General features: G+C 39.4%; 1 protein-coding gene across 4 annotated transcripts in view; it reads right to left on the bottom strand.

Moving 5' to 3' along the window:
* Window positions 1–14787, bottom strand: part of LOC108746144 (ankyrin repeat domain-containing protein SOWAHB) — a 116411-nt gene that overhangs the window by 4126 nt on the left and 97498 nt on the right. For 3 of the 4 annotated variants that reach the window (XR_001939148.1, XM_018482715.1, XM_018482714.1), the window contains exons 9-12: window positions 10884–10982; window positions 10658–10663; window positions 681–753; window positions 506–598 (exon numbers count right to left, since the gene is read on the bottom strand). Coding sequence is in view for 3 of the 4 variants with exons in the window: in XM_018482715.1 (XP_018338217.1) it covers window positions 506–598; window positions 681–753; window positions 10658–10663; window positions 10884–10982 (271 nt within the window). In the remaining variant the exon portion in view is untranslated. The remainder of the gene's footprint in view (window positions 1–505; window positions 599–680; window positions 754–10657; window positions 10664–10883; window positions 10983–14787) is intronic. The other variant, XM_018482716.1, reaches the window with a different exon arrangement.

The raw sequence follows: 14787 nt of genomic DNA, 5'->3' as shown, positions 1-14787 counted from the left end.
ACAGTTAAAGTTCTCAAAAATAGTCTCATAAGTCGTATTTATAAAAGATTTTATTCGTAATTTAATTCGTAATATAACGTAATATAACGAATTAGAGACGTTGATGTCATACACGAAAAGAACAGTTTTATTGAAGTATTTAAAAATTTAACTAGATACACACAAATCTGAAATTAATTTCGTTGGATCGACAAAATAATTATGTAAAATTTTTAAGCACGAGGATGATAACGCTGTAAATAATTTTAACATTCTGAAAATTAATTTGAACGTTCTACATAATTATTTTGACGGCCAAACAAAGTTATTTTCAAATCTATATCTAGTTACATTTTTACGTGTTTCAGTAAAACTGTTCTTTTCGTATACTGTTGAAGGAAACTAATGCTAATTATGAGGAATATCTCAGAATATCCACGCAAACGCAACCCTTCGCAGATTATGTACAAAAGTTGCGTTTCGTTTTCCTAAGTGGCGTCTTCCTTCATAAAGAGAATGTACTTACTGTGGAACGTGTCCTGGCTGACTGCCGCCTCTTGCGAGGCTAGATATTGTCTGGCCTTCCTACCGCTGTAGTCACGTACGTCCTGATTCGCGCCTGAAAATATATTTTCAAAATCCGTCATTAAATGCGATCATTACGGGGTTTTTGCCATTTCACAGAGAAAATGCGTACTCACCGTATACTTGAACTAAGAGATTGAATATATTCTCGTGGCCGAATTGCATAGCGATATGCAAAGGTGTGTAGCCCTAAAATGCAATGACAATAATTTATAACGTAGAGATCTTCAAGTAATATTAGATACTATTCTAAATATAGGTAGATTAAGCACTTAAAAATAGAATGAGATATTCATCTCATTTTATTTTTATACATCTCGTTCTATCTTATGCATCTTTCTCATTTTATCTTAAGCACGTCTTAAATATAGTGGGCAATGAAAAATTGCCCAATATCCATTTCTGCTAATGTAAATTAACTTTAATCTCGATTTAACTGACTTTCTATTTTTTTTTTTAGTTTTAAGAAATAGAAAAAGATAAAGAGTAAATCAAATGAAGATTAAAATTAATCTACATTGATAGAAATGGGTCTAAAAGATATCCAATATCTTACTTGAGAATCTTTACTTTGAGATATATATATATTTTAGAACAAGGCATAACGTTTTCAATCATTTAAAGAATAAATGGACGTATCTCCGATCTTTCCGTAGCGACATTTAAATACACTTATATAGATATTAATTATGTTCACGAGTAAGGAGAGCGTATCAATAATTAGGCAAGTTAAAAGACGAACAATATTCTCGTTCGACGAGCGTGTAAAATATCACGCGAACACAATGTTCACAAATCATGTGCTTTCACGTTGACGCAAAGTGCGCGCGCGTTATTAATATACTTATAAACACGTTCGGTCTACAATTTAATGAATAATGTATCTGTAATTGTACACGTGTATTCCTCCGTGTTGCCCGCCATTTCCGGCGCCGTCTTACGAAAAGGATACGCCAATCTCCTTCATTCTTTCTCTCTCTCTCTCTCTCTTTCTCTCTCTCTCTCTCTCTCTCTCTCTTTCTCCCGATGGAAGGAAATCGTAATAAGGTAGAAGAAAAGTAACAGGGAGGGACCGTATCACACCTTCTGTTCCGACGTGTTGCATATCTTATTATGATTTGCTCGAATGCGTGACGTGCATTTACGAGTAAGACGGTAACGATAGGAAGGAGACACACGGAAAGAAAAGGGGGATGGTAGCGGTGCCGTCGCAGAGACAATGAGTAATTAATGGCATCGTATTATGAATATCATTTCGAGCGTGCGAATTCGCATTTCCGCGACAACGGCGCGATCCGAAACAATCACATATGTGCGTGCGTGCGTGCGTGTGTAAGGGAAACGGCGAGGCGAAAAACTAGCCTCGCGTGCATCGCCTCCTATCGTTTGCACGCACGCATTTTTATTCGGCTCTTATGCGAATCTTCATATTCCTATCCGAGTACAATGCCTCTTCTAAATGCCGCAAGCAAATTGAGATAATATAGATTGTCCACTGATTAATCTTGACTTCAAGACACATTTTAATTAGAGTCGTAATTAGCGCCAATATTTAACGTTATAAAGCAAGGCTGCTAATCTGAACCTAAAATCGAAATTATTTCTTGACAGTTTTTTGATCGATCTGCGAGTAGCACAGAAAGTTAAACATTCGGATATATTATGTACATATAAATCGATTGTGCACGTAACGTGAGCAGACGGTGGACCTTAACGTGAATTTAAATAAGTCAGGCCATTAAACGATATGAGACCTTCGATATATAACGTGTTAGAGAAAATAACGGAATGGACAAATATCAATCCGTGGACACGTTTCTTCACACATCCCTTCACGCGATGCTATTTTTCATACGAGGTATTTTTATTAAGCGACACCATTTCATTAAGAGATAATATCGTACTAATCTACAAACGTAAAATGTTAAGTGGAGCTCTTACATTTTCATCGTTGCAAACGACACGTCAAGGTCTTCGGGATATCGCGCTGTACGAACCATTTATTGCGAGGGCAGAAATATTAAGAAGGCGTTATCTCACAATTAGTCTCGTTCGACTCGGGCAGGCAGGTGAAAAGAGCTGCTTTTCCAGCTCGCGTGTCAGGCAACAGCTGCCGGTCCCGATGGCTCTCTTTCGCTTTTATAAAGGTAATACAATACGTGCATTTGATCGCGACCGACGATCCACTTTAATGCGTAGTAGCATTATGATAGCTACAAGTGAATCCGATAAGGTCTATGAATTTATCGCCGCACGGATGATTTTGATCGTCGAAATAATCGTGTGTTGGATATCGGACGAAAAATTATGCTGCAGGTATCACAGTATGAGATAATCGTTTTCTTCTGTATTTTATATCGTAAAATGGGTAACTCGAGTCAAATTTATCAATTTATAAAATTAAAAAATAAATTTATTTATATAACTTTTACCTAAACTAAAAAAGTATCTACTTTCTCAAATCTTTGGAATGGAATCTAATTCTAAAAGAAACCTCACTCTTAAAAATTGATAATTGAGCCACCTTTTTTCAACGCGATGGCTCAATTGTCATTCTTTAAACTTAAATTCCACTCCAAAGATTTTAGAAAGTAGACGATATGTTCAATATCAGGACGTAAGGCATTTTAATAAGACATTTTGATATGCTGTTTAAGCATTTTCAAAACTGCCCTGGTTCATGATCGAAATCAAATCGATATCGATTGATTTTTCGAAGAAGATCGATATTTTATCAACATGCATCCGATAAAATGTGGATCTTCTTTCGAAGATCAATAGAAAATCTAGTAAATATCAAATCAACTTCGACTTATGAATCCAGGGCCAAAATTACTATTTTGCAGTATCTATATACTTATAATTAAATAAAGCGTCTCTATCGTAAGTCCAAATTAAATCTCGTGATATGTGATAGAATATGAGCTAATGCTCGCATCGTAGCTGTAACATACCTCTTTTGCTGAAGGAAAACTGGTTTAATTTATATATAAAAGTCATTGAAAGCCGATCAGCCGAGAAGAGCCGATTACGTAGTGCGGCCTTGAATTAAGGTATGCAAAACGCGAAGTCACCGATATATGAAGTCTCTATGAACAGCTTTGTCCCTTTCAATTGACAAATCGAAATTCATGAAGAATCGATCGTGGAACGAACACGAGCGGCGCGGTAGTCCTACGAATAACAAAAGGAGTCAAATTAAAACTCGACAGGCTGCAAACTCGTAGGTTTCGACACTCTTCAGGGTAACACTCAAATGATGCGTCATCAATTGTTTTCCATCGAAAGGCTATTCATCGCCCGACGGTTTCGCGAACATGCTTCGCCTCAACATGCTTCGGCATAATTCGCAGACGGTATCTACGGTGAAAAGTAACCGCAATCGGTCAGGGACATCGTGTATTCCTGCCGTGGGCTAGCATTCATGAAAGAGCACGTTGTATCACGTACACGCCGCGGTCACGATGCTTCGCGTCGATAAGTACGACAAATTGCACGTAATTGTGTGCGTGTGCGAGTCATTATCCGGCGGAGACGAAAACGCAGACGAGACGCTGTCTCAAAAGTGCATTTTTATACGTGTAAAATATACGAAACGTTTGAAGGGAGGAAACGCGCGAAGGAGGGGGAAAAAAAAAAACCAGGTGCGTCTGAAACGTATCAAAATACTGTTGTACCCTATGTATTTTCCCTATTCACCACCATATGACATGAATGTAAAACGGGGCTTTTAAAATAAGCTTCTATTTATTGATCTTAATCTAGAAAAGTCTTGTTGCATTAATTAGAGTTTTGGTAGATTTAAGTAGAAAAGTACAAATCGGATATATTATAGTTAAATCTATTAAACATTTTAATGAAGATAATGTTCATACAGCACAGATTATTTTCATTCCAGCAATATTTCCAGCAATAGTAACATTGCAATAATGTTGCTGCAAACTTCTATACTGTATGAACGTAAATTCAATTACAATAAATAGAATTCTGATTATCATAATTGAACTTCTGATTCATACACAATCAGAATTATTTTATTTTATTATACTTCTTATTGATAACATTTTTTCTTTCAGTATATTTCTACATTGAGAAATTTTACAAAAGTATCACTTTAAGTGTCCCTCGATTAAATGGTAAGAGAAAAGAATAGATGAAGACAGAAAAAGATTTTCGTAAATTAAATTTGCAGATGCAATATGTTTCATTTCAATTATACTTGCGGCATGCATCGTAATACATTACAGCTATATGTGTCGCCGGCTGTAAAGCCCGTGGTGGAAAAATGCGTAACGAAAGAGCCGATTTGAATCTGTATAATGTTTTTACCCTCAATTAAAATCACCCTCGAGATACGCGGCCGAGCGCGACATTTGGCCGCGTTACGGAAGTGCGATTAAAAAATCGTCCCCGTGACTGAGTTCATGAACGACGCTCGACTGTATATCGTGGCGTTTAATATCGAACTGTGCAATAAACGATAGTGACAAATGTGTCAAAACCGCGATCGTAGTTATCGAAACGGGACGCACCCTCCGCGTTCAGGCACCCCCTCGATAATACTGCGCTGAGGGAGAGAAGGGGTTGGCTGGATTCGCGCGTGGAAAGAGCGTGTGGTGTGCTCACCCCCTTAAAATTTCTAATTTATTTCACTTTAAAGGCTCCCCGCGCCTATAGGTACGCGCCCAAAAGTCACGACATATAAACACACGGTCGCATATAGAACGAAAAAACGGTACGTATATGGGGTGGACTTTGCGCGTCACCCTTTTGCCAACTCCAATAGCATGCGACACGTGTGTCCTCGCGACAAGTGGCACGACACACCCTTTGCCGAGCTCACGCACGCACCCTTGCTCATCCCTTCGTGAGTGATGTGGATGTGCACTTACGAGGTGTCGCAAAAGCAACGGCTTCTTACGATTCGTAGATATTTTGGGAATCTAATTAAGAACGGCTTATTGCTTAAACGTTCAGATCGACAGTTTTCGAACTAGAAACAGGCGGCAGAGGCTTTATAGAATTTTTTATTTTGCATCACGAACAGGTAACTTTATATCCTCAAAGCATTTAAGTGGATTTTAATGAGATTATAATTTGGACCAGGATATTAAAAAAAAAAAAAAATAGAACATCTCGATGATTATAAAGCTTGAATTTTAATTAGGATCAAATAGGCATATTGGATCCTAGGTTCGCGTTATTAGAAAGCGAGTGACTTTTGAAACACTCTGTATGTAGGTGGATACGTGCACGCGGAGGAACCCCTCTTTTTATGCTCACGATGATATTTTAAAGTAGCAATGTCCTGGCACACGCGGAGTCTCGAGACAATATCGCGTCCCCCTACCGCCACTTCGTCTCCGTCTTTCTCGTCTCTGTTCGTTTTTTTTTCTCTCGAATGCGCTCACTCGCGCGTAACATGTCCTTTTTTTCTGCCTCGCAGCTTTTTCGTTTTTTTTCTCTCTTTCATCCTTGCAGCAGCCTTCAGAAACAGGACAGCTGCCGGCCACCAATATCACGCACGCGTATATCACCGTTGAAGATTTTCAATTTTAATACTTTCCTACATCGGCCCGCCTTTACGAGCCGCTATATCATAACGGCACTTCTCCATTCCCCCGCCTATTCTAGAAGTGTGAAGAAATCGGGGGAGGAAGCTCGCACGTTCCGAGAATATCTCGTTCTTCGACATGGGCCTGCTCTCGAAAATCGGCTGGAAGGCAATATCATTTTCTGCGATCTATTGTGCAGACACTTTGCTACATGTCTCGTATATTCTCGCATGATCCAAATTCAACTCCAAAAAGTTCGATTATTGTACTCCATTCTACTTGTACGTTCTACTGATTTCTGATAATATAAGTAAAATGTTACAATGATCAAATTTTTCGCTTCAACTAAATTATTTTTAAAGGATTTGTTTGCCCATATCCAAGCAAAAAATTAGTTGATCCAATCAAATAGGTTTTTTTTTACTGTGTACAGTCACTGCAGTGATATTAGAATTACATCAAAATTTTTAAAACTAGAACAGGTAAAAGATGACATTTCGTTTGCAACCCTGAACGCACGCAAAAATGCGTGTAAGTTAGTAAAATATGTCAGAAAGAATTATGGCTTATCGTAAGCCACAAATCATGAAAAATTGATTGATCGCTTATTCTTTTCACATTTGACTGATCGGCTTAAAAGTTACTACTTACGTCTATATATTGTAGATCGGGACTAATACAGGGTAATGCGAGAGTCGAAGCAAAATACTTAAAAGGCACCTTAAAACCTTGGATGGCTTCGAGAAATCCCTCTGAACATTCCCGTGTTAAAAGAAGAGAACGAGGGAGGGGGGGATGGCAATCCTAATTGCGATGAAGATACAAAACTGAAACATGAACTAATCGGATAATACCTAACTAAAACTTGATTTCTAAAGATTGGACTTCTTGTTAGTTTGCTTAAGTACCTATTTCATATTTTTTCTTTCCCAATCTTTAATGGTCCAAGCCGCAGTAGTTCGTAAAAACTAAAAAATTCAGAGTTGGGAAAGTTACTTTGTAAAAATAACTAGTTACAATTCCAAGTTAGACCAAAAATTAACTCATTACAATTACAGTTACTAAAAAAGTAACCTTTTAGTTACTTTTCTGTTATAATAACAGAACAATATGAGTGACACATCAATATCATTAGGGCTATCAAAGAAAAAAATAATTTACGTTCACAAACTCACCGGATCAAAAAATACTTCAAAGCATCTGTAGTGTCAAGTGAACTGTAGCTTTAATCAATATTCAGATTTTAACTAATTATATTAAATTAACAAATAAGTTTAAAATATAAAGTAACTGCAAAAGTAACTGTTAAATTAATTATTGGAAGAAATGTAATTAAGTTAAATTACACAATTACAGATGGAAAAAAGTAACTGTAACTGTTACAAGTAACTAGTTATTTCCCAACGTTGTTAAAAATGTTATAACGCGCGACAGATAATTTCTCTTATTGTTAACAATTTTCCATATTATCCATTCGATGACTTCTAATAAGGAATTGTTATTACTCATGAGGTACATTCTAGTCGCATCTACAAAACTCTAACCAAGGATAGAATGACCATTGTCGTTACGTCCGGCAAGGATGCAGGCGCCAGGCTGCGATGCAGACGGTCGGCTTACGAGAGCCTCCTGTGGATACGGGGGATACGTGGCCACCGTTTTTTGCGGGGATTAAATGCGAGCCGATGCCGCGATAAGCCGTAGAAAAGCACGGTAGAAGCGGTGACAGATTATGCCAGTGACTGCGATCCGCTTCGTCGTCGATGCTGCGGCGCACCCGTTTTATTTAACACCGACCGGGGATTCTTTAAAAAAAAAAAAGAATTGGTAAGTGACGGCGAAACCGCGGTAAATTCTTACGATAAGCAGGCCGGAGTTTCTCCACCGACGAAATCAAACGTTCGAAAAAAACGGACCGCTCGCGCTATGATTTTTCACGCTAAAAGCACCATCAGTCAGATCCGTTCGGTTGTTTGTTGCACCGAAAAAACATTCCGCTGCATCGAGAATTCCAAAGCTCGCGTGATGAGATGAAGCTGCGCGGCTTGATGTTAACATCCTGGGTAAAATAACTTGCTCGAGTCAGTGACATTTTAAATAATGCAAGAATTCAAGGGAAAACTGATGAATATCGAGTAACACGCGAATCGAAGCACGCACGAGGAAGAGAATAATTTTTTTTTTATTTCCCATTATCGTGCTTTTTGCAATTTACTGATTTTTTTTCCAAGTTTCCGGCGGCCGTGTCAAGCGAACCGGTATCGATGCCCTCGAGTGGCGGATATTAGTCGAGGATGAGATCGACGCTGTGCCACGGGCGATTCCGCGTGCATTACGAAGCTATCGGGTAATCGCGGAGTTCTTTTTTTTTTTTCTTCTTTTTTTTTCCCCCTTTCTTTTTATTCTTTTCCCACCGTCCTTTCATTTGCCGCGGGATTGGGGGAAAGCCAGTGCCCGGGATAAGCCGTAGGAAAGCGCGACGCGGGAGCGATGCCGGTGACAGATTACGCCGCGCCGCGCGATCCGCAGTCTGGTCCTAAAGCCGCGCCGTGGAAAAAAGCAGAGCGAGGATTCGCCGAGGACAGATCTCCCCCGGTCCGGGTGTGGATTACCTACTCTACATCGGTACGTACACGAGCGCGACCGTATTCATTATATCCGGCGCTAATCCCCAGCAACATCGAGTCAGCCGGGATTGTCATTGGGAAGGTACGAAAATAGCGACGTCTGCGCGCATAATGTTTCTGTATTAAGGAAATCTCTCATACAACTCTTATGCGTGTACTCTTGATTCTCTTCTGCTATACTCTCGTGTACTCTTTGACTTCTGGGCCTTACTCTTGAAAAATCATATCATGTACAAAAATACCAGGGAAATCTATAATGTATTTTAATATTTTCGTATATTTTAATTTCTCTGTTTTATATGAAATTATTTAAAGAAACTATTTCCCAATTTTTTTTGTACGGCTTGGAAATTATCGAAGCGATGGTATAAAGAAAATTGTCGTTTTTTTTTTTTCGATAAGATTTCTGCAGTTGAGAGAACGCTCAACGGATGACAACGAATTGTAGAAGAACGTGGATTTAGAGGCAAGGAAGAAAAGGTGTGCTGCGGTGTCGACAGGTCAGTTCGGATTACACCGGCGGAAACAAATGAGTCTACCGTGCGCGAAGAAGCTATGGTGAAGACCTTACAAGAAGATAAATGAACCGGCTTTCGGAATACACGCGCTTCGAATTCAATTTCCATCTAATGACGGAACGACAGAGGAAAAAATTAAACGAGTTAAGTAAGCTCCCCTTCCAACTGCTCGAAACGACAATTCAAAAATACCAAATATTTTAATTTATCGTCAAATCGTTATATTCTCACTAATTGTAAGTGTAATATAAAAGATTAGATTTTTATAAAATTGTAATGTCGTATTGCTCAGAAGTCTCATGTGAAAGAAGAAAGATTAACATTTAGAGGGCGGGAGGTCTATCTTTTTAAATCTTACAGAGCATTTTCTCGAGTAAAACTTTGCGGACAATGAAAACATTAGGAACAGGAATAAATATAAAACATTAAAGAAATGAAAAATTAGAAATAGATTAAACATAATGCATAATGGATACAAATAAAACCCATTATATATGTGTTATAATTTATTTGTGTTTCTATTCATTGTGCGTTACGTTTAATCTCTATTCCTACTTTTTTATTTCTCTAATATTTAATATTTATTCCTCTTTTTAATATTTCTTCCATTATGTGCAGAGCCTAAGATTTATTATAATATAATATAATTTATTGTATTTCTCTCGCCACAAAATATGACAGGCCCTATAGCGGCTTCCCGTCCTGTAAAGATTATAAACCTAATTGGCTTTAGCGTAACAAATACTGGCAATCACAGCCCAATGCAATGTCCGTGGCAAAAAATTGAAATAACTTTGTTGTCCAGTATAACGCGAGGACAGGAGCCCGAGATGGAGTTTGTCGCGAACCACTAACGAGCAAGGACCCCCCCGTTTTCCCTCGTTCCTCCTCTAAGTACTTGTCTCCCTCGTCGCACGCCGTCTCTTGTCGTGAAGCACTCCCGGCTTATATAAGTCTTATAAAGAGCAAAGAGCGGCGGGACCACACACATCCGATCCTATCTGCGGGCTTTTCTGTGCGCTTCGACCGTCTCTCTCCTTTCCTTTTCCTTCCTGCCTTCCTTCCTTCCTTTCTGCTACGCGGGACTGACTCTCCGTTTGTTCTACCTCTTACAACACGACTTCGCCCCCTAAACCGATCCCGCTCTCCGTACGTCTGGCAAATTATACGCGATCGTGACAAGGACCGCCGCAGATACTCGCTCTTTCTCGATGTTATCCAAATGTACCTGGGATACATTTTCTCTTAATCTCGATGTAAAAATCATCGACGTAAGAAACAGAATTCATTCAAAGACGTTATTTTTTAATATATCAATTATGAATTGCTAATCTACTTATTGCGTGTCACTTAAAACATATTAAGCTATAGTTAAAAAATAAGACACACTTACCCCGTTCTGCATCATCCGATGGAAGCATCCAATGGTCGGACATCGGAAATATAAAAAAAAAAAAAAAAAATACGAATTTACATTATCGTTCGAAATATTATAAGATCGAATAATCGCTTCAATATTCCATATGTACATTAAACCATCGTTCTTACATTTTATAATATCCACACGTTAATTTTACGAACAAATATTTTCTCCATCAATCCAGAGAAACGATACTCACCGTAGTTTCATTGACACTCTTGATGTAGTCTTTGTAGGTACCCGCTATTAATTTAACGATGTTCTCGTTACCATGTTTAGCTCCCCAATGTAAAGCCGTCTGCAACACATATGGAAAAAGGGTGGGATGACAATTCGTTCATCAGTCGTTTAAATCGCACGGCGAGATTACCGCGCGCGAGAAAACCGCGCGATGGGAACGTGATAAGTAAAAATGTATCAGCGCTGAGATTTATGGCACGAATGCGGACTCTTCGGTGGGGCGTATGCCGAAGGTGGCCCCGATTGTAGACACGACGCGAGCAGCTGTAGCGTATTTTCGGGGTGACGCGCCGGTGAAATATTCGCGAATTAAGCGACGGCAACGGCCGGGTGTCAACCGGGACGAGCTGGATGAATGGGAACCTTCGCCCGCGCCATTCGAGAGAGGAAGATCTCGACTGGCAGTCGATTACAGCCGGAGTGCAGAGGAGTTAGTGCGGCTCGAGGAAGCCCGGAAAGAGCAAATAGATCGAGCTTGAGTTACTTCCACTTAGACGCTTCGGTGAATCGGAGAATGAGGAAAAGAAAGATTGATTGATTGATTGATCTTTATTAACTTCTATATATACTATATACTTTTTTTCCAACTCGATATAATCCATTGAAGGGCAGTCTCGCATGGAATATCTCGCTCTAAACCCTGATTGACACTCTTCTAATAATTTATTATCCTCCAAATAGTTAATTAATTGACTGTGAATTGTTATTTCTAATACCTTCTAAATCGGTAACTTATTTATAGGTCGAATGCTTCTATTTTTTTTTTGTTCTTTGTATTTTTGATATAGAAATTACAATAGCTTCTTTCCACTCATTTGGGAATATTCCCTTCTCTAAGGATCTATTCAGTACTTCGCATAAATTTATACCTGCTACTGTTACCACCCTTTTCATTATTTCAAGTTATTCCTTCCTCTGTACTACTTTTGTTTCCTAATCTATAAACTATTCGATTTGATTCGCCTACATTAATTGTACTAAAAACTTGCAATTTATTTTCAGTATATTTAGCTATTATTAATTCCATTGTATCATAACTTTCTAAAATCCCTGATATGCTATCTATTAAAAATATTTGCCATCTCATATATATTACTATACAAAGTGTCTCCACACTGAATCTCCCTGTATGTATTATCTCTATTCGTATTATCTTTTAGCAGCTCCCGAGACAACCTTTACATTTGTCTAGGATTTTTTTAAATTTTTATCTAATCTAGATTCTAAATAATTCCTCTTGGCCTTTCTACGTTCATCAACCATTTTGTTTCTCAATTGTCAAAGCAGTTTGTCAATCATCATTACTTTTGCTTATTCGAGCTAGTTTATAGGTTTCATTTCTTAAATTTACCATTTGACGGATTTGATCATCTCGGAAAACCATTGCTTACCTCGCCACTTACTTCGCAGTGTAATTTCTTTCCTAGGCGCGACCTCACCCATTGACTACCAACTAACACATTATAAAGTGTCTTTTTTAATACTCTGGTACATATCAAAATATATCGCTGAGATTCAGAATAAGAACAATCAACATGCAGAAAATTTGGAACGTATTACATCGTAAATGTGTAAACAAGATCGGAGATATATATTCTGGTAGATAAATTTAAATTAGTAAAAATAAGTAAAATATGTACAATCCAACTTCTATATTAATATTCATTGTTAAAGCTTTCACAAATATGGAAGAATTTTTTTACACTTTCATACAGTCAAGAATAATATGAAAATTTGCACTGAAGTTCAACTATGTATTGCAAACAAAGAGTGAAAATTTCACATTGTGACGGAGGGTTAATAATGCAGCCAAGAATTTCGCAACAGAGTCTCGCATCAATTATTTCAGCGATGTTCTATTATTCACATCATACTTTGGATCGTCGTCGAATGTATACCCGAGCGTGACCGTATGAACTCTAGTTTGCCTGCTAAAATTAACGTCCAAAATTAATCACCGGACCGCCGCTCGATGACAACTATTAATGTGACATTCTAGCGAGCCCCGATCCGAGGAGATGTGCTCTAAAAGGGATACACGTTTTTCGCGCAGGACAACAAGCTTTCGTAGCGAGACATGCGTTTTAATTCCATCGAGCCGGCGTCCCGCGGGTAGATTAAAAATAGTGTCTCCGTCTCCCCGGATTCGCGTAGGGGTGTCATAGAAGCTGCCCTCAGACCTGAAGCTGGCTGCCAACGTATGCTGGGGCTACCCTCCACACGGACTGCAAGTCGCGGACCACCTCATTAGCGGACGACGAAAAAAAAAGTTCATTCTAACGAGACTACGTACCTAATGACGGGAACCCGGCCGCTATATATGTATAGAGACGATACACGTGGCGGGTCTCTATACGAGGACGTAGTCGTACACCTTGTGTACGACTTTCATTTTATATGCGCAGTCTGCGCGACAAAAATTAACGAACACACGACGAACGTATCGAAATGTAATGACATTAGGCATCGCCATGTGCCGCGAGTAACGACGTAAGGAACTTTACAGTACAAGTACTGATCAATCGAATGAACAATTGTGTCTATGCGTATGTTGAAACAATTGGCTTCTAATGAAAATAAAAGGTATTAAGCTTAGATTTTCGATAAAAATGAAAATTTTTTTCGTACAATTCTCCATCAGTTAATTTTCACCATAAGTAATGCTTTTTATATGCTCGAAGAGCAGAGCGCGCGGGAAAGAGGACGGAATTTACGCATACGTATAATACGGATAATACGAATAATTGAGGGCGCGCTCTGTTGCTGTACAATTATTAAACGTACCGCGCATAGCGCGACGGCAGGCCGAGCGAAGTCATTAACTGCGAAGTGCGCGGACATGGCCCATCTAATACGCTCCACTGGTCCGGCTGGTGAAGATGCAAGAATCCGGCTGAATTACACGGCCGAGGTGCAAAATGAATTTTTACGGTGGTCTCGCGGGACCATCAGCGCTTATGTGAGTATATACCCGTGGCCGGGCTCGGACGTCTACTTCCCCCGGCTTCGTGCTAACGAAGTTTTATGAAGCGCGATAGCGCCATACCTACGCCGCGCCGCCGTGGACTTTGGCGCTCCTTAATTTGTGAATGCTGCTGCCGCGCGGTGTCGGCCGCGCGCCACGCCGCAAAAGAATGGTATGTCGGCCGACAACGTGATATATCTTCGGCCCTCTGCCCCGGACCTTCGGTCGGGGTATAGGTGCATACCGCGGATATACGGTAGCCTGCTTCTTTTCCCGTCGGCGCGCGGCGTAACTTTCTTCAGAATGATCCGCGCGTGAGAAAGCACGCGGTCCAAGTACCGCCAAGAGATCGACTGTGCTTTCGACGGTACAACTACATGGTAGTTTTCTTCGAAATCGTGACGCATCGAATGGATCGGTGGAAAAGTAGTCCGCGATTCAAAGCGCATTTAGAATTTTCATTTATTCCCTCTCTCTCTCTCTCTCTCTCTCTTTTATTTTGATATCAATTGTCGAGTGACATACATATGTATTTAATTTCTGAACTAATTAGTCTTAATTAATGCGCGGCTGTAACCGCGTCGTAGCGCTAACGCGATTACAGACGAGGTACGAGATGACCATCAGCCATGACGGTTACAGCAGTCGGAGCTGCGCGATATAATGTTTGACAATGTCACTATATTGTTCACAGCTCGGTATAATACAAACAGAGCTTTATAAAAGTCACTGAGCTAATTCTACGCGATATATATAATTTTTTATTCAATTTAATGAAGTTCCGTCATGCACTTTGCGCATAGAAATCAACTCCGTTAACAGGAAAGCTCCCAGAATCACTCTGATCCAGGACGTTCTCTTCGTAGCCAACAACGGAAGTTTCTTTCCAACTTTCATC

The sequence above is a fragment of the Trachymyrmex septentrionalis genome, unplaced genomic scaffold, assembly GCF_001594115.1.
Source record: "Trachymyrmex septentrionalis isolate Tsep2-gDNA-1 unplaced genomic scaffold, Tsep1.0 scaffold16, whole genome shotgun sequence".
NCBI lineage: Eukaryota > Metazoa > Arthropoda > Insecta > Hymenoptera > Formicidae > Trachymyrmex > Trachymyrmex septentrionalis.
This window is presented reverse-complemented; position numbering and strand designations above follow the sequence as displayed.